We start from the raw sequence: 25,096 nt of genomic DNA on the forward strand, positions 1-25,096 counted from the left end.
CCACTCCCCAATTTTTGAAACCATCTATTTTACCCCCCCCCCCCCCCACAAACCTTGAAACTACTCCTTAAAACCCCCTTAAAGCAGCTTGGACGTCCTTGGACCCCTCTAATATCTCTTTGTTTATCTAATCCGGAGCCGGAGCCGTTTTTTAACGAAAATTACGGCTCCGGCAAAATATGGCGGCTCCACGGCTCCCGGCTCCGGCTCCGCAGCACAGCAAATAATTATAGGATAGAAGTTATTAGATAGAAACTGAATATAATATTCAATAATAATAAGCAACTGAATATTATTAACACTGCTGCTATTATAAAAAAAAAGTTTGTTCACCGATACATCCAAGTACGTCACCAACATTTTCTTTGAAAATATCATTATAAATGATTAATCTAAAAAACAATAATTTCATTAAATATTAAGGTTATTTTTTCAATTCATCTTGTTGATAGATCTAGTTCAAGTATTAAATCCAAACTAATTTTTATCCACTGCACTGGATTAGAACCAGTTTTCAAAATTTTTCAATTTTCCACGAATATTAAGATAAATTATTATATTCTAGACTTAATATTAGTTTTGTTAGCCTTGGCCTTCGGTCCTAACAAAACTGGTTTCAATCTTAAAATTTTCAATTTTAATACCTGCGGAAAGGTGCGATAAATAACTTTTAACAATTTTCGCTTATTATAGAAATTATTGTCCTAGAAATATTTGATAAATATCAGACATTTGTTCATATACGTTTATTATAATTTTTTCAATATTCATTCAATACAATTTTCTAGATTATATTATGTTTTTTTTTAAATAAAATAGTTTTGATGGGTAGATTCAATTCAAATTATAAAAATAAAGAGGCTACAGTCTAAACAAATTTTGATGTTGTGAAATTCATGATTCTAAATCTGGAAGTACGTAAAACATGATTAGAATTGTGCTTATTCATTCTAGTAATCATAATTTACAACCTATAAGCTAGTATGACAAATCTGTAAAATGAAAATTTTATAAATTACTTTAAAATAATTATTTGGTTTACAAAACAGATTTTAAAACAAATCTTTAGTAACTCAACAATTAAAAATTATTTCATCAATAATTAAAAATTTTAGTTAAAATGTGATTCTAACTTTATCTTTCTATCTATCAAGTGTATCATAATATATCTCTATCCATCCATGATACACAGGATATTATATTCCTGTATATCTATCTATCTATCAAGTGTATCTTGATTTATCTGTATCTATCTATGATACATAGGATATTATATTCCTGTTATCTATCAAGTGTATCTTGAGTTATCTGTATCTATCTATGATACATAGGATATTATATTCTTGTATATCTATCTATCTTGAGTTATCTGTATCTATCTATTATACATAGGATATAATATTCTTGTATAGCTATCTATCTATCAAGTGTATCTTGATATATCTGTATCCATCTATGATACACAGGATATTATATTCCTGTCATCTATCTATCTATCAAGTGTATCTTGATATATCTGTATCCATCTATGATATATAGGATACTATATTCTTTTATATCTATCTATCTATCAAGTGTATCTTGATATATCTGTATCTATGATACATAGGATATTATATTCTTGTATATCAATCTAGCTATCAAGTGTATCTTGATATATCTGTATCCATCTATGATACATAGGATATATCCTGTATATCTATCTATCTATCAAGTGTATCTTGAGTTATCTGTATCCATCTATGATACATAGGATATTATATTCTTGTATAGCTATCTATCTATCAAGTGTATCTTGAGTTATCTGTATCCATCTATGATATTTTGGGGACTGTTCTCCATAGATACATCTAGCTAATTCTACTCCAATTTTGGCAGCTTTTTCAGCATAGTCGGTAAAATCCCATTCCAGCGCTAAAAAGAAATAATAAGCATTAATTATGGAATGCGCAAAAAATCACCAGAGGAGGGCAGTCCTCCCAATTTTAAATGTTCTTAAACCCCCATACCGCACGCCACTGGCACGACAGGAATTCCTTAATTTGTTTCTATTTATATTTTTAAAGCAATATTGAGGCTAGGGGAGAAGCTATTAGTTTACTAATAAAGTAAATGTTAATAGAAATGTCGCATATATTTACCTGTGTCATAAATAAGTCTGCAAACCCTAATTTTACTGAGAGCCTTGAAACCAAGCTTATCCATTAATTCTAACCTGAAACAAAATTGGAATTAATCCTAGAAAAAATTGGTATAGAATGATTTTCTTACAAAAAGTTAAAACAAAATAAATAAAGGATATCTAAAGGAAGTTTTACTAAATTTTTGAAGTTTATTTTATAATTCACCGGCGGCTTTTTGGATTTATATACAAATATTTTATGAATGATTATGAAAAGCATAATGTTAGAGGTTTCGTGATTTTTGTTGTTAATTTTTATGTTGTATAAGCTTGATTTACATTTCAATACATTTTTTTCTCCCATTTTCTACCATCTTGAAAATCAAACCTTTTTCTTGTACACATTTTCAGGGAGTGAGAAGACATTGGACTGTTTATTACACTAGTCCCCAATGTTCATAATAACGCTTACTTATTTGTTAGTTTAACAAATTTGGGGACTTTTTGATTGGTTGGGTCATTAAGTGGAGTGTCCAAACGTTTCAACCACTAATTGTAATATACAGAAGGGGTTTTTCAAGTACATCAATTTTCGGCCATTTTCTTATCCCTTTAGATCCCTGCATATTTTGTACTTAAAGTGTGGCAATACCATAAAGAAGAAGAAGAAGGAAAAGCAGAAAAAGCTGAAACATATTTGAAAGCTGTTAAAAATTGAATTATGTTGCGCTGCTTGTATCAAATTGCATTGCCCAATAAAAGTAACAATTTTGGTATATGGATGGTTTGCTTTTTGCAGGGAGGAGGGATTGGAGGGGGGGGGGGGGGTGTAAAATTAAATTTTTTCATAAGTTTAAAAAAAAACGTAATATATCATTCGTTTGCATAAAAACTGTGAAGTCTTTTATTTAATCTTGATTGATTGGTTTCTAAATAGCAGTGACCAAACTTTTCCACCAATAATTTATTTATATTTATTGTCCTATCCCTGATGGTGATATACTTGATGTTGACGTCGACAGTATATCTAATTCTTATCGTTAATAGGAACCTATGTTTATAATGAAATCAGATCTATATTTCTAAGTTGATACAATTTGTCACAAAAACGTTACTTTTGACTATGCTATTTCACAATCTTTTTTTATGTGAAGCCTTTTATAATTAGGGTTGAACCGTCCGTCTATCCGTTTGAAACAGATAGCTGTTATCGTCAATTTAGGCATGATATATTTAGGGTAATTTGCAATAAACCTGTTTTAATACAATTTCTATCACTGCAACTTTTACCCTTTTGCCTTAGAGAAGGGCGTTCAATCCCATATTCAATTTACTGAAAAAAATAGTACAGCTTTAACTTTCATTAATATTTTTTTAATTTTCAGTTAATTCTTTTTCTACATATTTTTAATTTTCCCTACATCCATGAATTACAGCACATTCTCATAAAATTGCACATGTGCTTCTTTAAATCCCCATATTTACAAAATGAGAGACATTTCACTAAATTTCAGTCTTAAATCTTGAAATAAGAGAATGTATATAGTTTCAATGTGGTTTGGTACAATGGATATATTATTAATTGGATAATACACCATATTTGCATGTTCTCTATTAAAGTGAAACCTGCGGCGGGCTGAAAAAAAGGATTTCCAAATTCCACGCTTTTTTTATCAAATCCATTCCCCTCCTACTGGATGAGCGAACTAACAAATCAATGAGTTACAGTTATAGTATGCTAAGACCAAGTGCAATAGTATCGAAGCAGAAGTGAAATATAAAAGACTAAGATGGCTAGGACATGTGCTCAGAATGGAACATAACAGGATTCCAAAAAAGTGCTTAAAATGGAACCCCACCACTGGTAAACGTAAACAGGGACGACCAAAAATGACCTGGAGGCAAAGCACTGAAAAAGACCTCATTAATTTAAAATTAACATGGGGAGAAGCTGAAAAACATGCCAAGGACAGGACATCATGGAGGAATAGGATGGCCGTATTCTCTGGACTACAGAGTCCAAAAGAGAGTCGCGCCTGAACTGAACTGATTACAGTTATATGTCTCATTGTATTTTACTAGTTTTTGCAAGAAATCTTAAGGGATAGGACAATTGAAAATAAATTGATGAACACCTCCAGAATTGGAAGAGTTTTAATACAGTTTGTTTGCACAATCAAAACAGGATTTAGTAAAAGTTTTTATACCAACGAATGAGATAATGTTTTTTTTCTCTCTCTCTATACCTAACACTTTCAGGGGCCCATACCATGTAGTCTATTGTTACTACACTAACTCTTTATTTTCAATTTTGATCAAAATAAGGTGCTAGGTATCTGTTCTCGACTAATCATTTTCATAGAAACCGCGCATTATTCAATTTAGAACTAGCAGGCACCCAATATTTTGTTCAAGTAAATTAGGCCATCTGTTCAACTTTGATTAAAAGTATTCATCTTTCGAACGTTATCTTTTCTTGATTAATATATTGTATACCTGTGAAATGCAAGTTGAATGCCTTGAACAACACATTCTTCAGCATCTGTGGGGATTACTTCATTCTCTGACTTATCATTATCACTGGTAATAGGAGCACCATTGTTTCTGTTATCATTGTTATTTCTATCAGTTTTGCCTTCAGGTACAATTATATCTAAAACATAGCATATTAAATTAATTGTAAATAAATCTTGGTTCCAATTTTAAGAAAGAAATAACTTAAAATGAAGCTTATCCGCTCGTCCTTGGGGGAGATGTTGGGTTCGTAGCTCGATTTAGAGACCGGGTGACACGGACACGTTATAACCCATCCATCAACCTTTCAATCTTTGATGCAAGCCTTCAGTCTACCATTTTAAAGGGTGACCACGAGTGTAGCTTCTTACTTAAGCGGAGCGAGTAAGGGCACCCTCTAAAACGGTTGCAACTGAAGTCACTTCAGAGATTGAAATGGCTTTGGATGGATGCCTTCCTTTCCCCAGCAACGAGGTGGTTTGTAACCTGGGTTTTCAGTACTGGTGACACTGACACGTTATGGCTTATCTACGGGTGGTTCTACCTTCCTATCTCCCCTTATCGAATAATAAATAAAATTGCTTTAAGTTGCACCTACTGCTAATGTGTAACATGTGCAACATTATTTGTATGATCAGATGGAATGCCTTAGCCCAAACAAGCACAACTCATTACCATGCACGGTTATGACATAAATTTTTTTTTAATCAAAGAGTTGGTTGTCTGAAATGGATGGTATGTTAGCGTATTGGATTTTCTATTCCTATGTTGTTATCAACTGCTTCCAAAGGCATTGATATAACTAAATATAATAATTTAACATACTAACAGTGTGGTAGTTTTTTCTTAGATAGATGTTTTTAAAATAGGCTTGTTTTAAAATACATAAAAGTACATAAAAAGAATAAGAATAAAAATAAAATGCAACAAAAAGCAAAAAGTAGGCAAATTGTATATAAATTAATTGACAACTGACCCAAGACTTATATATAGAGTAGCTCTACTCCTAGTAGTTACCTTTATCACATGCATCTTCATCATTATCATTATCAGAAGAGATATCATCAGAGTTGTCGGTAGGAAAATCATACAATAATCTTTCTATCCGTCCCTAGGTTTATAAATTTCATATTTAATTTTACAGGTTTTGTTTTGTACCAGATATACAGCGGTTTCACTCAAAATACATAGTTGAGCAAGAAGCCCCCCCCCCCCCTTATTATAAAATAGATTGGAAAGGGGTGGGGGCAGGGGTTATTTTTCTATATTTTAAAATTCACTTTAGGTCTGGTTAGGTTAGGTTATCTTCTCCCAAGATGAGATAATACAATTTCTACTTACCTCTAATAGGACAATCTGATTTCTTTCCCAGTCATCTTGTTTTTTCTCCTCTCCCTAAAAGTATAAGGTTTTTCAGTATGGCTTTGAAACCGATTATTATCCGCTGATTTAGAACTGGTTGTCAGCCATACTAAAAATCATGTAACGTACATATTATATACTGTTTTAATCTTTTTCGTTTTGATATCCGCGGAAAGCTGTCTATAATACGATGCGAAATAATCAACTTGAAGGTGTTGATTTTGAAAGACCTTAAGAATCTTAAAGGACAAGCTAATGACAATATGTAGATGTATATCCTTAATTACGATTAAAAAAATTACCCCTTCTCTAATCTTTGGGGGGTTTTTACAACCAAATCTAGAATCAATAAAAGAAACCTTTTAAGCCAACCATAGAGAGATCGTGTTTATTAAACTTAGGGTCCCTATTAGTCCATTGTGTTCTTACTTCTTGGAAAAACCCCTTTCAGACAAAATTCAAACCTTAATGTGTATTATTTTCTGGCATTTCTTTATTGCTAAGAGTAAAAAGCATAAACTTTTAAATAAACACGCAAATACATATTAAAGACCAGCCTCAATAGTAAAAATCAGGGCTCGGCCTCAAGCCTCAGTAAACTCATTAGAATTTAAAATTGAGCTGGATGTCCAAACTTTGTCATAAACAGACAATCCATCTTTGCAGAATTTTATGTTTTGCACAGGGCGGGTTTAAATTTGAGGCTTATGCGCAGCTGAGGCGCGGTTGCCGAGCCCTGGTAAAAAAAGGAAATACAAACTTATAGGAAAAAATATAGCAATATATTATGTCCAAACTATATACTGAGAGTTTTAAATATACAGGGATGAATGGGAAAAGTTCGTTTTTTATTTACAGCTCTTTTTTCATCCTATTATATAAAGTAGTAAGATGTTTGTTGTCTGAGGCTTAAGATTTTAATATCTACTGAACCAATTGAGCCCTATAATTGTAGTTTAAACCATTGAACAGGAAAAAATATGTAGTTCACTAAACTACCCCTTTGTCAGACAGGGAGGAAATGGCCACAGTACTGTATATTATGCTATCCAAAGTTGTATAAACAAGATCTCTTACTTGCTGGCTGTAAAACTCGGATAATCTGTACAAAATTTTGATTGGTTGGTTTAAAGACTCAATGTTCAATTTTGTCAACCAATAGTTTTGTTTATTAATTTGGGGATTACATCGATTTGTTGTTCATTGTTCCATCACTGAAATCCCTGACTACCAGTCTATTTGTTAAATAAAGTATGATCATTTATCTTGATGTGTATATACTTCAGTTTTATCTACAATACAACATTTCTTTAAATAACTTGGTTCAGTATTTAAATTACAAAGCATTTCTGCATCTTCTATGGCAATAATCTTGAAAACTAGGGAGGTAGGGGACAATGAGCTGTTTATTACACTAGTCCCCAAAAATTTATAATAATGTTTTCTAATTTGTTGGCTTAATAACTTTGGGATTTTTATTGATTTTTGATTGGTTGGTTCATTACGTTAAGTGCCCAAACGTTCCAACAACAAATTGCAATCTACAGAGGAGGAAATTTTGTATATTACCATTAGGGATTTACATCAATTCATTGCCCATTGTCTTATCCCTTTAGATCCCTGGTCCTTCAATGTGTTTTATAATTTCAAAATTCTTTATTATATTATTAGTAGAGTATTATTATTATTGTATTTGAAATTTTTTAAAATTTTATATGCAACACCCTATGATTCCTATAACTTGTAAAAAGGAAAGAGAAGAGAGAGGCGTGGGGATAAACCATATACTCCTGAATTGTGCACGCTTCTGCTAATGGTGCATGTAAATTGAACGCTTATCCAACACTTTCTTTTACATAAGAAATACATAAAGGTAAACAAGGAAGAAAACATTCAATAATATCAAAGTATTAACAAAAGTATATAGCATTTTTCTGTTAAGAAATCTGCTCTATATTTTCATTTGACCTTCAGTCTACTCTACCAGAAACATTTTATGTTGGTGTGAAATTTTACAAGTGCCATCAAAGCTAGTAAACTTACTTTGGTCCTTGTTGTTTTAGTAAAAAGATTTATTATTCTAAAATTTTTTTACTCCTGAATGTGTTATCCTTGTATACTATGAATGAATAGCATTTAATTTATTATTTTATAGATATTATTTTGGTACCCAAAGTTTTATTACCTTACTCCCTTTTTCACTGGCTTAAAACTTTGGATACTTTCATAATGGCTTGGTTTTATCTAGCAATTATCAAACTTTTCGACCCATAATTTTAATCTACAGAAGGGTAATGTTGTCATTGTCATTGGAGACATGCATTAAAAATCAGCCCTCAAGATATCTGGTCAATTTGTTTTATCTTTCTTTTTATTTTCATCAAACTAACTTGTTACCATATTTTAGAATTTGTTCCTATTACATGTAGAGTGTTTCTAAATTTATTTTTACACACAGACGAACATTTAATACTTGAAGAGCAGCTTTGCTGTTAATAATAATCGTATCACCTTGAGACTACAGGCAACACAGTCACAGGGGAATCCGTAATGATCATACAGGTACTTCTTTCTTTCATTCTGACTCAATACACCAGTCTACATAAATATTCATAGCTACAGAGATAGGTAAATAGAGTAGGAAATAATCTATAATTATAGTACAGATACTTCTTTCTTTCATTCTGACTCAATACACCAGTCTACATAGATATTCATAGCTACAGAGATAGGTAAATAGAGTAGGAAATAATCTATAATTATAGTACAGATACTTCTTTCTTTCATTCTGACTCAATACACCAGTCTGAACAAATATTCATAGCTACAGAGATAGGTAAATAGAGTAGGAATTAATCCTAAACTATATTTTTATAGTTTCACCATTTAGTTTTGCCTCTATTGAAAGTGGAATGTAGTATAACAAAAAATCGGCCATTGTGATAGCATTACCAAGACAGGCCAAATTGGAATTGTGATTACAAAATTCATTTTCGCCAAGATGGCATCATCACGAAGAGAGGGGAAAATTTAAGGCTACGTTGCCTTGTTTTATACATCGTAATCATAGATTATAATTCTGCTTTTTAAAAAATTGTAGCACCTTTATAACTGTGATAACATTTCTCTTTATTTATTTATCAAATGATGCTTTTACAAAAGTATTAACGTAACTGATAAAATACCCATTTAACTTTAAAAACAGATATAAAAAGTTATTTCCGCAAAGACTAGATGCTGGTCGTTGAGATTTTTTAAAGGGTTCGTATAGTATTCATTATTGGTGGTATATCTATCTATAATTTTTTATTGGCTTTAATTTAATCACAGCTTCTAGTAGATTAATATACACGTGGATATTTAACTATTATTGGTTGCATTTTTAAAAAGATTTAAAGCAATGATTTTAGGCTTTGAAACAACAGTTTTGGTGTAAAATCTGTTAAAATCAAATTGAATTAGTAGCGCGACATTAAAATAAATTACATATTTACATTTTGTCATTTTAAATTCGTAATTAATAAGCTTTGACTTTAAAACAATGTCAGGCCTTTCCTAAAGAATGCCTAAGCTTTTGTACTTTTTGGGATTGGGTAAAAAGTTTCACTGCCACAAATAAATCCCTAAATTTTCTTAAAGGGATTCATATAAAACCCCCTTGAACTCCATTTCTTTGTCAATTTAATTGGGTAAAATTTGTTCAATTTGTAAAAATATTACAAATATGTTTAGTCGACCAAACTGAGATTAAAAACTCAATTCTATATGTGAATAGAAGCAGCTAAGCTGCAAAGATAAAAAAAATATAAAACTTACAACTGAATATTTTTATGAAACTATAATACAAATATTAAGTCGTTGCTTTCACATAAAGTAACCTGTTGAATACACCTCCCCCATAATCTAAATAAATTTTTGTAGCCTTTCATTTTTTTATCCCTTTTGTTCTAGTAAAATTAGGTTATCTTTGGTACTTGGTAGTCCCGCAGGGTTAGAGGTTCCTACGGGGGTTAGGAAACAGTGAAAGACCAGCACCCTCCCCTCCTCCTTCTTTTTAATTTATTTCAAAAAAAGGGGGGAGGGAGTGGATATCATCGCGTAACCGGCACTTTTGTAATATATGAAAGAACATAAATATAAATGAGGTTTACCAGATGTAATTATGTCAGTTACTTTAAGTATGACAGTATTTATGACATAGGAGGTATATGTAAATATTTTGGCAAATCTGCCTATCTCCAAAAGCAGCTGAGTGTTACAACTGTACAAATAGGAACGAACATACGGACAGACAGACAAAGTGGGTTACAGAGTAGCTTTATACTTATTTACCTTGTGACAAAAATAGGAAATAGTAATTTCTGTTCCCGGGTGTATCTGCCTTAATTAAACAAACATAGATTAATCACAGTAATTCATCTTAGGCAGGGAGGATATATTAGTTACAATACAGTTCTCAAAGTTTTATAATAACGTGGTCTTATTCGTTGGCTTAACTAATAATCTACAGGATTTTTATTGAATATTGAAAGTTGGTTCAATAAATTTAGTGTTCAAACGCTTCAACCATATATTGTAATCTACAGAAAGGCAATTTTGTTTATCATCATTGGGGATGTACATTAATTCATCGGCAATTGTCTTATCCCGGCCCTTGAGATTCCTAAATTTATATACATGTTCTAGAAAATTGTAAAAGATTTCCAGTATAGCTTCGAAACCTATCTGGTAGATTAGTACTGAATATTAGCCACTTTGAAAAAATCATATATCGTACCGTATAATAGACAATTTTCCACAAATTATATCATCCCCTTTGTTTTTTTTTTATAAAAATTTTACTATGTCTCCTTGATTTACCAACTTCTTGTTTACATAACAATAGTTTATCGTTCTTTTTTTCAACCAAGCTGTTTTCAACTTCTTAGGTACTTACGGACATAAGTGTCCTTGTTATTATTATACCTGGAAGCTCTAATTTCTTGTCGTCTGCCATTCCAATGGAAGTCTGCATTTGGTACACATGAATGGTTGAATCTAACATAAAATGATTATTGGATCTTAGACAAAATAGCTTTAGACAAAATAGCCTCCAGGACCAAATAGTCTCACGACAAAATAGTCTCGCAACATTTAGTTAGGGAAAAAAGCCTTTACTGTCAATAATGAGCATGGCCGCAGCAATCGCCCCCTAACCTGATTATGAAATAATCCATTAAATGCAATTTCAATGGGGGCTACAATGTACATACAATTATTTCATTTTTAAGTCAAAGCTTAATTGTCAAATAAACTTTTGTTTTTTTATTATGTTGTCTGCTAGAATTTTCGTAGCTTATGTTCAATCTACTTGCTAGTGCAAAATGTTAACCTAAAGAATGCGCCCAGGAATGCCAAAAAATCGATGGTTCCATTCCTATATCCCTGGAAAATGCATTTCAAATTCGTGGATAGATAATTCAATAGAAAAATAAAAAAGTTATTTCCAAAAAAATCTATTATTTGATCTGAGGCCGAGACCACGAATGCAATACTTATTAGTAGCGCATCTACTAACCATCTATGACATGCATGTACCTACTCATTTCAAGAAACAGTCCATTATTTGATTTAGGTCCACTGACGCCCAGAGCAAAATTATTTGTTCTCCATATGCCGTGAGCTGTCTTCTCTTCTACCTCTGACACCTGAGTGAAAAATGTGTAATTAAAAATAGTTTTCAATATAAAGCTAATTGTAATGCATTGCATTATGTAAGTAGTCCTAATGCCATCGTATCCTATTATATAAAGTAGTAAGTTTTGTCTGTCGATTAAGATCTTGCTAAACACTGTACCGATTAAATTTTATGAAGCTTCACATAGTTCTCGCAATGGATATTTTGTTTTATATTAGACTTTATTCAGAAAACTATGGAAAATAAGACGAAAAGTGTTGATATAAGCAGACTTTTAGAGATATACTATATGCATATAGAGTAGTCGTCCTAATGTTAAAATTTGATAAATAAACGTCTAAGATACACAAAAAGATTTAAAGAGACACATTAACAACCTACTTTGGTTTTCACAGAAAACCCAAAATCAGTTCAAAATTATTGAACATTTATTTAGTTTAATCAAAATCTAAAATATTTAATGTTTAAAAAATGCATTACCTTCGAGTCATGTAAATTCCAGAATTCTTTTCTTTTCTGAAAGTATTTAATTGATACAGGGATAGCACAATGAACGATAAATTAATCTTCCTCCAAATTATTATATGAAGCTACCATTTTACTTTGTGCCATTATCCAATCGTTCCCTTGAGTTTTTATCAGGGAGGGAGGGGCTGTTAATTACACTAGTCCCCATAGGCGTCCAAGGGGGGGGGGGGGTAATGGGGCGATTACCCCCCCAAAATTTTTTTCATTTCCCCCCCCCCCCCATTCAAAATTTACCCCTACCCTACGGCACCCCCAACCATTTAGGAGGGGGTATTTACCCCCTCCAAACAATTTTGGGGGGGTAAATACCCCCCCAAAATAAAAAATCTCTAATAAAAAAATTTTTTGCGCGCTTCAGGCGCATTTTTAATACTATATATTTAATAAAATTTAAATTACCCCCCCCCCCAAAAATTTTACCCCGGGGGTAAATTTTGGGGGGGGTAAACTAAATTTACCCCTGCCAACAGATTTCAGGGGGGGTAATTACCCCCCCCAAGCAAATTTTACCCCCGGGGTAAAAATTTTTGTGGGTGTAAAAAAAATTTGCGGCGCGATTCGCGCGCCATTTTACCCCCCCAAACACGAATTACCCCCCCCCCCCTAAAAAATTTTTACCCCCCCCAAAATAAAAAGCATGGACGCCCCTGCTAGTCCCCAAAGTTTTTTAACAATGTTTTCTCAATCGTTTGCCTAACAACTGTGGGGACTTTTTGAATTTTTACTGGTTTGGTCATTAAGTTGAACGTTAAAAAGTTTCATCCAATATTTGTAATCTACGGAAGTAATTTTGTGAATCATTATCAATTTATCGGCCTTGCCTTATCCCTTTAGATCCTTAGTATTTATGCATCACATATTTTAGATTTACATTTAGCCAAGAATTTAGATTTATTTCAATGATTTTCAAAATTTGTACAGTTTTAAAAGATAAAAAATCAAAGCAAACTTTTGCTAAAGTCTATTTTAGAATTATCAAAGTATTTGATTTTTGAGTGATGCCCAATTGAGAAGTAGCTTACTCTACAACTGTTTTAGCTATTATAATTCTATTTTTCATATTGTTTGAAAAGTTAGATCACTGATAGCTTGTATCATACAATCAATATTTAATAAAAGCACTTGTAGTTTTTTTAACTGACGAATAAGAGAATGTGTTTATAAAACTTGGGTTACAAAAATAGATTATATTTCAATATTCCCTTCCTCTTTGAAAATATCCTATTGTACAATATACATAATAGTCAAGTATATATGTGGTGCATTTCCGATCAAATATTTAGAAAACTTTTATCTTTTCAACTCTGAAACTTGACATAAAAAGAAAACCTAGTAGATAAAATGGTGACGGATATCAAATAGTCAAAAATAGTACACAGGTTTAAAAAGTACACGGGAAAATAACACTTAAATACCCCCTTTAAAAGTTTGATTGTCATTTGGTTTTAAAAATATATCATTTTTTATAGATTTAATAAATTAGCCTTTAATTTTTTAAAACTCGCAAAAAAACATGCAAATATGCACTGTAAATGATAAAATAATAACACTGGTAACCATAGTTTCTTAATCACATACTTTTATTTGTTGGATATCAAATTTGGGATATTCATATCAAATCTTTAGTGATTGGTTCAATCGAGCAGTGTTCAAATTTTTCAACCAATTAGTTTAATCTACAGAAGGGATATTTATTTTTGTTATGGTTTGGGAGGTACATAAGTTTAACGCCCATTGTCTTAACCCTTGGAATAATTATTCAAAAAGTATACACATTACACACCAATAAATAATCTTTTTACTTCGAAATTTTAATTCAAGTTATTTGACACTTTTACACAGAGCACTCTAGTTGGATATTTGAGGTACCCCGTAGCCCCGCAGGGTAAGGAACTGCAGGTATAAGCCCAGCTGGATTAGAGACACCAACAGGGGGTAGGCATAGAAAAAATGAATCTACCTTTATTTTCAGTCTCTTTAATAAAGAAATGGAAGTGAGGAGTTTATCATTGCTTAAGCAGGTACTTTATGTAAAAGCACCAGATACTTTTTTTTACCTTTGGACTCATATCTTTTAGTGCATCTTCTAGTAGCTTTTTCTTTTCAACCTGTAACAAAATTTTCCATTATTTTTGACCGACGGAAAAAAAGGTTTTATTGATTTTCAAATAATAAATCCATCTATTTTCGATACTTCCCTTTATGGATTTATAGATAAATGTTATTTATCAAACATAAAAGTTTTAACTTTTTTGCAACTGCAAAATTACATAAGGATTGCGCCTCTAGCCTCTAGTTTTCTCTCAAAGGGGTGGACGAAAAATATATTATTTTTTTGTTGGGGGTTATTTATCTTAATAGAGTTAACGAGTACACCTATAACAGACAGGCCCCTTCTAAAAAATGTGTTGATAATATTTACGCCATGACCATTTTTATTAAAGCAATCGAAGTAAATTATCAAATATTTTCAAAATATTGACATAATATCGACAAATATATAGTATATTGACAAAAATTTGACTAGAGGCAAAAAGACAAAAAACAGACATTCAAACACAAGGACAGACGGACAAACAGCATGCCACAACTTCCTTAAAAATGTAAACCCTTACATTAGGATACATAGAATGTCTGACCCACCATGGGATGATGATCAATGGAAGCTCTGACAGCAACAACTCACCTGCCTGAATAATTAACAAGGATGACAACATTCATAAGTAGAAAAGAACAAACATTCATGGATGAAAATTCGGACAAAGTGATGTAAGTGAGCACATGTTGTTCAGTGGTTATAATTCTGGATAAAATTGAAAAAAAGTTTCATAATATATCTGACAGACCGATTAATAAGTAAAAACTTTTCGGCATAAGGAATCTTTACAATAATTTTTAGACTTCTATCTTATATAGCATCCGAGAAGATAACATTTTACCTTTACGGTCTTTTTGCAAATATGAAACACAATGCTGATGTGATAACGAATGCACACCTTGACTACGCCATGCACATTTAAAGTTTGAAGTAAAATGATGGCAACATCCCCGTCATATATTATGGACTAATCTATAATACTCCCTTTAACTAAAACAAGGACGACAACATCCATAAAAGCGAAGCACTGAAACGGTAGAACAAACGGACATTAACACTTGTATAGTGTCTGAACTGAATAATCAGAATATAAAAGTATAAGAGTCGAAGCAAAATTGTAAGTATTTTGATGTTTATGGACATACTTACATTTTTAGGACTTGATTATAGAGTTGCTTCGCTTATAAAATTGTTCTTTGTTGTCCCAGGAATCAATATACCAAAAATCAGATCAAAAGGATAATTAGATCACATAAAAATTTGTTGTTAAAAAGGTAGAAAAATCAACATGTTGAAAATGGACGTACGGACATTTTGGTAATGATTATAGAGTTGCTACGCTTTCTAAATCGTACCTACCTACTACAGGAATCATCATGCAAAGTTTGAAATCGATAGGACAATTCTAACATGCCTAAATTAACGAATAAAAGCTATCTATCTCGAACGGACAGACGTACGTACGGACGGACCGACCCTTATTATAGAAAAGCTTCGCTTTTAAAAATATTAGTAGGTTAATTTAATAATATCAACATTTATCCCCTTTCAATATAAAGCAATGTTTTATATTGATTAAAGCTAAAGATATTAGGAAATGCCTGTCTGAATGGATTAAACTGGAGCTTTGTTTTTCAGGGAATACGATACATAGTTTCCATTGTTTCATAACTTACTTTAAAAATGACTAACAGACCATTAATATAACGGATTCGATTTTATTTTTTGTATAAGGGGGTAAGGTTTTCTTGCCTAAACCAAAAAATCTATAAATGGCTGTTTATACTTTGGGTTGTTTTTCGGCAATTGCAACTCCCTCTTTTCCCCTCAACCCTTAAGAAGCAAAGGCTAGGGGCGAAAACTCTAATATAAAGTAATATATGGGTGGATATTTTCAAATATATAAATTGCAGGGGAAATGTTAAATGATGAGGTTTCCAGTTTGCTTTGCTTACAAAGAGGGATCTCATCAAGAGTTAGTTAGATTTATATCTGACCTTTATATAAAATAGTAAATTTATTTTACAAAAGAAGATATATTGCCCTTGGAAAACAATGCTTTCATTCAAATAAATTTTCATTTGAAAATATTAAGTGGACGGTTAACCTACCCCCTTACTTCAAGTGGTCATAGAAGCTTCTAGGGGCGTTGTTACTAACTATCAACATTCAATCTCAGCTCATTTTTTTGGTTGAAATATAAAAACACTAGAAAGGCCCATTTGAGTTAATTTTGCTGCTTTTCCGCATCAATTTATTACGTAATTCAATACCTTAATTTTCATTATAAACATAATCTAATTCATTTCTCTAGATTATAAAAAATTCATTGATCTGTGTTTGAAAATCCAAACAAGCTTCACATAGGTCCTGGGTGGGTATTTGGCTCTTTGTATGCTATTCAAAAAAATCATTCACCCCCAATTAGAGTTCAGATAAAATAATCCCGTCTAGAAAACATCTGATAAAATTTTTAGCTTCTATCTTTATTTTTACCTAATGACACTACATTTTGGTCGGAACTAAAGATTTTAAAGACATCTCCTCTAAGACGGGACAAAATATTGTAGTCTTATAAATAAGTAGTAAATAACAGGGATCTAAAGTGATAAGACATTAGCCGATAAATTGATGTACGTTCCCAATGATGTTACACAAATTTACCCATTCTATGGATAACAATTAATGGTTAAAACGTTTGGACACTCTAAACTTAAGAATTAACTAATCAAAATTCAATCAAAGATGTTATGCCAATGAATAAGAAAACGTTATTATAAAACTTCGGGGACATACAAATGTCCTCTCTCTCTCTCTGAATAAATAATGAAGGTGCTATGTGTTAAAACGTATGGACACTCAACTTAAAGAATTAACTAATCAAAACTTTAAAAAAGTCCTCAAAAATATTATGTAAATGAATAAAAAAACGTTATTATAAAACTTCGGGGACATCCAAATATCCTCTCTCTCTCTCTCTGAATAAATAATGAAATTGCTATGTGTTAAAACGTTTGGTCACTCAACTTAATGAACCAACCAATCAAAATTCAATAAAAGTCCTCAAAATGTTAAGCCCATGACTATGAAAACGTTATTATAAAACTTTGGGGACAGCGCAATGTCCTCTCTCTCTCTCTGAATAAATAATGAAGTTGCTATGTGTTATTATTTTTGTACAAAAAACTACACACACTTTTATACACAGACAAAACATTAATACTCTTGTTTGTTTCTTTTAACTGTTGTAAATAGTGAAAATATTAGTATACATCCCAGGGAGGGAGGGCACATTGGACTGTTTACTACAATGGTCCCCAAAGTTTTATATTGTCGATTTCTGATTCGTTGTCTTTTGAGATTTTTATTGAACTTTTGAAGGGGTAATTTTGTGTATCATAATTGGGTATGAACATCAATTTATTGGCCATTGTCTTATCCCTTTAGATCTCTGCTACATACTAAATCTAATAGTTTTAAATAGTGACAGGTCAAATTTAAACTCAACTGAAAAAGAAATGCAACATCCATAATTGTGAAGATAAAACGTAATCAACTTATGAGTTGTCTATTTTTTAATGTAAACAATTTGTGTAAGAGTAGCTAACAATTAAATTATTTAAATTAGGCATAAAGACTTTCTGATAATCGTTAAGATTTGCGTAAGATTGGCCTAATTGTTAAAAGATTCCTTATACAAAGTCTTAAATCTATATGCTAAGAGATATCTGTTACGGAAGGGCAAACTGTAAAAAAGTCTCGCTTACAAAAAAAATCGTGTGCCGAGAATTTGGACAAAATGCATCAAATTCAATAGTGAAGGATCTCGCTAACCGCTGAACCGATCGGGTTCTCCTTTACAGGGTAGCTTCTTACAGGTCCCGGGAATGTTTATAACTATTTTCATGGGGGGTGGGACACCTCCAACCCCCCTAAAAAATGAAAAATTCCCCCCAAAAAAGATTTTTTTCTTTTCTTTTTAAAACTAAAATTAAAATAGTGGGGACGACTACCCCCCCAAAGATTTTTAAAAAATTTTTCTTTGAAATCTAAAATACGAAAAGTTGGATTGATCAAACCTCTTGGGTCAAAGCCCCTAGAGGTATATTGTATAGTCGTAAAGTACATGGAAACACTTATAAAATTTTACACTTCGTATTGAAAAAGCTTTTTCAATTTGTAAAGAAATATATATGTAAAATATATACGTACTTATACAAATTGACACTTGTGAAATGAATGAAAACATATTACTATATGTGTATTGTATACTGTATATGTAACTAAAGAATTAAATTCATAGGATAAATAAATTACAAAAGCTTTATTAAAACTATATTGAATAATTAGTATAATAAACAATAACAAGTTTGTCCAAAAATTTACGAAACGTCTACGATAATAATGGTCATGGATATTTTTCCATACACACTGATAAAATGTTACTCCCAGCTGGCTAATATAACGATACCACATCTCACCCCCTCCTGTTATGAGTTTTACTCATCCCCTCCCCTGACCATGGAGGAACGTATTGACCAATATATGAGGACAATATTAGCAACCTGAAAAACAGATAACAGCGAAGCTAAATATTACACTGTGTGACAGAAGCACATTTATTATTAAAAATCATTGAGAAATTAGAACAACAAATTTTAATCAGTCATAATCTAGGTTTCTTTATATGGACATACTTACTTTTTTTTAGATGTTTTTAAAAAGATGCTATGCATATAACATTATTCCTAGTCGTCCTAGACTTAACCAAATAAAAAATAACACAATTGTACAAAAAATCATGTAAAATGAAAATGGTTAGAAATAACATGTTTAATTGAGGCAAACGTACTTACAGGTAAGAAAAATAGATTTGCTACGCATTATTCACTATACCTATTTTTTACAGGAATAACCCTGATATTTTTAAAGAAAACTCTACCTCTATTGTATCAACAGCAACAACACCAACTCCCTTGTTAGGGATCTCCAAAGATTGACACTTGACATTCATAACAACTTCTTTGATAAGTAGGGTTCTCCAGAATTTTTATAACCTCAAATTTCTACCGAGGACACTTTTAGGTTAGGGTTCTTTTCTTTAACGTAAAAAATTAAATAACACTAAGTTGTAACTAAAAAAACACTATTATAAATTGTTTTTACCGAAAAAAATATTTTTTTGTTGTTGTAAAACAAAAATTGCTAAGAATTACATCTTTAGAGCAAAATATAAAAAAGATATCAATGTTTTTTTTTATAGAATCTTATAATGAAACCCTTATAAAAAGTATTCCTTAAATCTCAAATAAAACCCGGCGTGACGGCCAGCATAAACTAACTGACTCCTCCTCCTGTCTAAATATTCGGCTAGATACACAAATTGATTACCCCGTGTATCGGGGAAGCTAATGCAATGTTTCTTTAATAAGTGTTTTTGTCTATATGTAATTCTTCCTGTCTGTACTGCAAGTTAGGGAAGTGCATATAACTTACTTTTCTTAACTTTCCCTTCCCTTCCCCTTCTCTTTAATTTTTTCCATTTTATTTTCCCTTAACTTCCCCATTCCTTGATCTTCTCTAATTAAAAGTCCCCTTCTCTTCTCTTTTATCATCTCACCTCACCTCACCTCCCTTTCCCATTCCCATTCCATCAATTTTTATTCTATTCCCCTTCACTAACTCTTCACTTCAACAGGTATTTAACTTTAAAACTTTTGGAATTAAACAAGATTATTATTACCAATGATTTAAAAGGAAAAAAAGGATAATTTGTTTTGCTTAAGAGATTGAACATAGATATATGACTATTTTTTAACTAGAATACAGTATGCCTTTCATAAAGGAAAAAAAACTTTTGTTTCTCAATTTGTGTTAGGTTAGGATTTTCTCTCATTTGAAAGATATAAAAGCCCCTATGATTGTAGTACACCCTGTGGGGCTAGAGAACTCCAAGGCCAGGGGCTAGAAATATAATAATTTTTCAAGAAATATAAAGAAAGAAGTTATGCGGGTAGGTTTGATTAAAAGAAACACTTTTTTAACAATGCATAAAAACTAAATTCAGTTTTTAAAAATCAATACTTAAAAATGTATTGTTTTATTATATTCTTCTCCTAAAAACAAAGTATTTCATTCATGTATCTAACCGTATGGAGTAACCTTGATTATTGGACAAAGTTTAAGGAAAAACTATATTTATGTTGTGTAGTAGTGGGCGTGACATCACTTCCGTTATTACATTCTTATATTCTTAATTATTATTCTTATAAAGTTTTCATGTATAGAAAACCAGGGTTCTTTAGGGATAAGACATTTGACAATTCCCTAATGTGAATATTAAATTACCTTTTTTTTAGATTTAGATTATGTGTTGAAAAGTTTGGACACTCAAGGTTTTTATAATCAATTAAGATTAAATGATAACTAACCACCTGAAGCTTGTAGCCTATCTAATAAGTGAATGTGTTATACAACTTTAGTATAGGTACCAGTATAATTTACAGACCAGTGTCCCCTTCCTTCCTGCAATAATCTTAAACTTATCTAATGCAATTTTTGCGGAAATAAATGCCCACCACTTGTGTAGTGTCAGCCTTTTTACAAGTTTTTAAGTAGAAGCTCATTTGCTTTCACATAATAGTGGAAACAGGGGCGCAAATAGATATCTTATTTGGGTAGGGTTGATATTAAATTTTTTGTTTCTAAATAATTTTTCTTTAAATTTATTCCTAGTTTTTGGGCGCGGATTCAAAAATCAAACACAAGGCAATTATGAAAAAGTTATATGTAATAATCAGTCAATTATCAATAAAATTTATTTTTTTATCTAATACACTACCTTTTAAAAACTATAAAACTATCCAATGTAAATTTATTAAAATGAAATATTTTATTATTTTAATAAAAATCAAATAAAAATCATTTGTTGCGCTTCAAATTTGATTAGCAATATAACTAATGTTGGGAAAAATTGATAGATTTGAAGTTTTTTTTACATATAAAACAATTTTGAAAGTACAATAGGCGTTGTATACTTTCAAAACCCCTCCAACTACGCCTATAATTTTGACTGTATAAGATAGGACAGTATACATGCCTAATAGCTTTCTAGCCTTCTTACCTAACCTGTCCCTATGTACTTTTCCATTCAATAAATACTTTATGTATTTTGAAATTTCCGGGGGGAAAATTTTTTCATGTTATTTATCGCATCGGACAGTTTGGGTAAGGGTGTATTATCATAGCCAACTTTCCGGGGTTATTAAAATGAAAAATATAAGATTAAAACCAGTTTTGTTACCCCAAAGGAACTAAGTCCTCCTGCAAAACCAAGGTAGGGTTAAATTGCATATGGGGAGGGGGGGGGGGGGTAAAAAAAGTTTTAAAAATTTGGGGATGCCGTTTTGGGGGTTGGGGTCCATGTGTAATACGAGGCTATACCGGTTCTAAGCCATACTGAAAAATCAATTCCACAGATAAAGAAAAATCAAATTTCAAAGATGCTAAAATTATGATTTGATGCAATATATTATATACTCTAGATGTTCAATCAGACTCAATAATCCGCACATCAACTATTTTTCATTTAATCAAATAGGATTTTATTCCATAAACGAGCGACACTAGAATCTAACCATTCAAAGATATCTAAAGAGTTAAGACAATTGCCGATAAATCCCCAATATATCCCCAATGGTGATAAACAAATTACCCCTTCTGTCCCCAAAGTTGTTAAGCCAACGAATAAGAAACTGTTATTATTAAAGCTTGATGACTAGTGTAATAAAGTCTCAAAGATTCCATCGTCTATCTCAGGATCAGATTGATCTAATAAAGAATTGCATTTAAAAAGTTTTAATATCTGTTTATGTTGTTAATTATGATAGCAAATTCTTTTTAAAAACCGAAAAAAGTACGCCACTTTTATTCTAAATACCCTGTTGAAACAAATTAAAAATAATGGGGCTGGGGAGTTTTCCTCCTTTTTTTCAAAAATAAAGGGGAGGGGTCGTTATTTGCTCAACAAGCACTCTGTGTGAAAGGACTAAAAGTACAAGAGCAGAAAACTAAATTATAGAAGTGCTTTGTTTTAAATAAACTAGCGGCTTCGCCCCTAGCCTCTAGGGGCTTTGACCCAAGAGGTTTGATCAAACTAAATTTTCGTATTTTAGAATTAAAAGAAAAATTAAAAAAAAAAATTATTGGGGGGGGGGGTGGGGGAGTAGTCGACCCAACTATTTTAATTTTAGTTTTAAAATGAAATTTTTTTTTGAGGGGAGGGTATTTTTCATTTTTTGGGGGTATTGAGGGTGTCCCACCCCTCAAGAAAATAGTTATAAACCTTCCCAGGACATATGAGAAGCTACCCTGTAAAGGAGAACCCGATCGGTTCAGCGGTTAGCGAGATCCTTCGCTACAAACAAACAGACAAACTTAAATAGACAGACAGACATCGTTCTACTTTGTATTATAGACTAGCGGCTTCGCCCCTAGCCTGTAGGGGCTTTGCCCCAAGAGGTTTGATCAACCTAATTTTTCGTTTTCGATTTAAAAAGAAAAAGTAAAAAAACTTTTTTGGGGGAGGGTATTTTTAATTTTTTGTGGGGTTGGGGGTGTCCCACCCCCCCCCCCCAAGAAAATAGCTTAAAACCATCACAGGACCAGTAGGTATATTCCCTGAAGAGCAGAGCCCAATCGGTTCAGTGGTTACTGAGATCTTAAGCTTCAGACGGACAGACAGACATCGTTCTACTTTGTATTATAGATTATGAAAATATTTGATGTTAGTATGTAACTATAACATTCAAATATTATGTAAACAAGAAAGAAAGAAAATATGAAAGAAAAATGACTAATGTGACAACATGTAATTTTTTAGATGCGCTGCATCTCTATATGTTTGCCAAGTTCACGCATTTGTCGATATGATTCATCCTACGACAACAAAATTATAAGTGAGGCTTCCCTATAATCAAATCATAAAAATGTAAGTACGTCCTTAAAAGTGTACCATGAATTTACACAAATTTGGTTCAACTATGACTATTCCCCAATTTTGTTTAAACTTACAAATTAATATTCTGCCTATTAAGACAAGAATTATTGTTCGTATTTCCTTTCTTATGAATTTAGAGCTTTGCTTTTAATTCATTTGATCATTCTTGTTTGCTTTGCAATTTCTCCGTTGACTATTTATCTTAAACTTGAACTTCACTCAGAAATAAAATATTTTAAATTCAAAACGCTTGAAAGTACTTTATTTCAATTTATTACTAGTATCTTGGAGTAATAATTAGGGATAAAAATCCTAGCTTATAACCAACTCTATGCACATGTAAAACTTTTGTAAAAATATAACTCCATTTTTTTGGTTTAAACTGTAAACCCTTGCTCCATTTTAGTAGATCTTCGGGGACATTTATTGAATTTTAATTGGTTGGTTCAATAAGTTGAGTGGGCTACCGTTTCAACCACTGAATGTAATCAACAGAAGGCGTTTTTGTGTGTGTATCATCATTGTGGATGTACATCAATTTATCGGCCACTGTCTTATCCCTTCAGATCGCTGGATTAAACTGAAATACAAGCGGCTACGACCATAGAGGTTTCTAGTTGCATTACACTTGCTAGATTGAGACACTTTCTCCAATTGAAAGTTCCTTGTTTTTATTTTTTAGTTTTAATCAATAGGGTAATGTAACCTAGCCTAAAATCAATCCTACACACATATAAAGCTTACCTGAAAAGCATTAGCTAACTAAACATGCAATCATACAAAGTATAGAAAATTTTAGAATGAATGGGGTCTCACTAATTGTATCTACAAACTTATCTACGCAAGAAACTGTTTGTGTACAAAGTACATTAGATGTAATATATGGATGGATACTTTTTTAGAAGAACAAATATCCGTCCACCTGACTCCCAGAAAAAATATTTTTGTTATGTGATATTCTTAGTTGACTGTTTTCTGTGATCGAATAATTGAAATTTTTCTTCTATATGTCAATTTTTTATCCATGGTTATATTATCCATTTATTTTAACTATCATAAAATTAATGGATATAACCTAATTGCCTTTTATAAATTCTGTATCAATAATTGGCTATTTATTTTATATCATAGAATTGCTGAATATTTCTAATTTTGCAAAAACGTGTCCTAACTTTTGTGATTTTTTTTAAATAGCTAGTCGGTGCTTTTAGTAAGTACTAGATATAAAATGATCCATTAAATATGCATTCGTTTTTTTGTAGACCTCTTATTTTTAAAGTAATTTAAGTTAAAAAAAAATTCAGTTGGTTTTAACTTTCTATGGTACTAAAACGCAACAAAAAAGAAGAAAATTGCTATTGTGAACAAAAATAGTAATGGGTTAAAACAAAATCACAAAAGTTAGGACATGTTTTTTTCATTTATTACATTTCTGAATCCATAGTTATATTATTTATTATTGTACTCCTTAAAATTTTCTGACATGAATTCTTGATCCATATTCATACTATCCACTTATTTAAGTATCATACAATTAATAGAAAGAGTTATAAACAGAAACTTTATTTAAAATGATTCTGTATCCATATTTATATCCTCCATTTATTGTACCTATCATAAAGTTGATTGATAGAGGCAATATCAGCAAATTTTCTTATATCAATTCACTTCTTACACCCATATCCTATCAATAATCTAATAATATTATTTGGAAAACCAATTTTTCTAATTTTCCTTCTAATATTTTTTTTTTATTTTTAAACCTTTATTTGATAGCGGATTATTTCTAATTAAAAT

At 31.5% G+C, this 25,096-nt stretch overlaps 1 protein-coding gene across 1 annotated transcript; it reads right to left on the reverse strand.

The window, feature by feature from the left end:
• Positions 1-1,626: 1,626 nt before the first annotated feature.
• Positions 1,627-19,370, reverse strand: LOC145330664 (uncharacterized). The gene is made up of 13 exons (XM_080175327.1): positions 19,244-19,370; positions 14,819-14,893; positions 14,261-14,311; positions 12,156-12,191; positions 11,576-11,685; positions 10,964-11,035; positions 10,331-10,379; positions 8,510-8,596; positions 5,978-6,031; positions 5,654-5,747; positions 4,619-4,775; positions 2,142-2,215; positions 1,627-1,914 (listed from the first exon to the last, which is right to left on the reverse strand). The coding sequence occupies exons 1-13, from the start codon at positions 19,313-19,315 to the stop codon at positions 1,778-1,780; spliced, it is 1,068 nt and encodes a 355-aa protein (XP_080031453.1). The 5' UTR covers positions 19,316-19,370; the 3' UTR covers positions 1,627-1,777.
• Between the last annotated feature and the right edge of the window lie 5,726 nt (positions 19,371-25,096).

The sequence above is a fragment of the Acartia tonsa genome, chromosome 10 (genome assembly GCF_053477335.1).
Source record: "Acartia tonsa isolate MP-2025a chromosome 10, ASM5347733v1, whole genome shotgun sequence".
NCBI lineage: Eukaryota > Metazoa > Arthropoda > Copepoda > Calanoida > Acartiidae > Acartia > Acartia tonsa.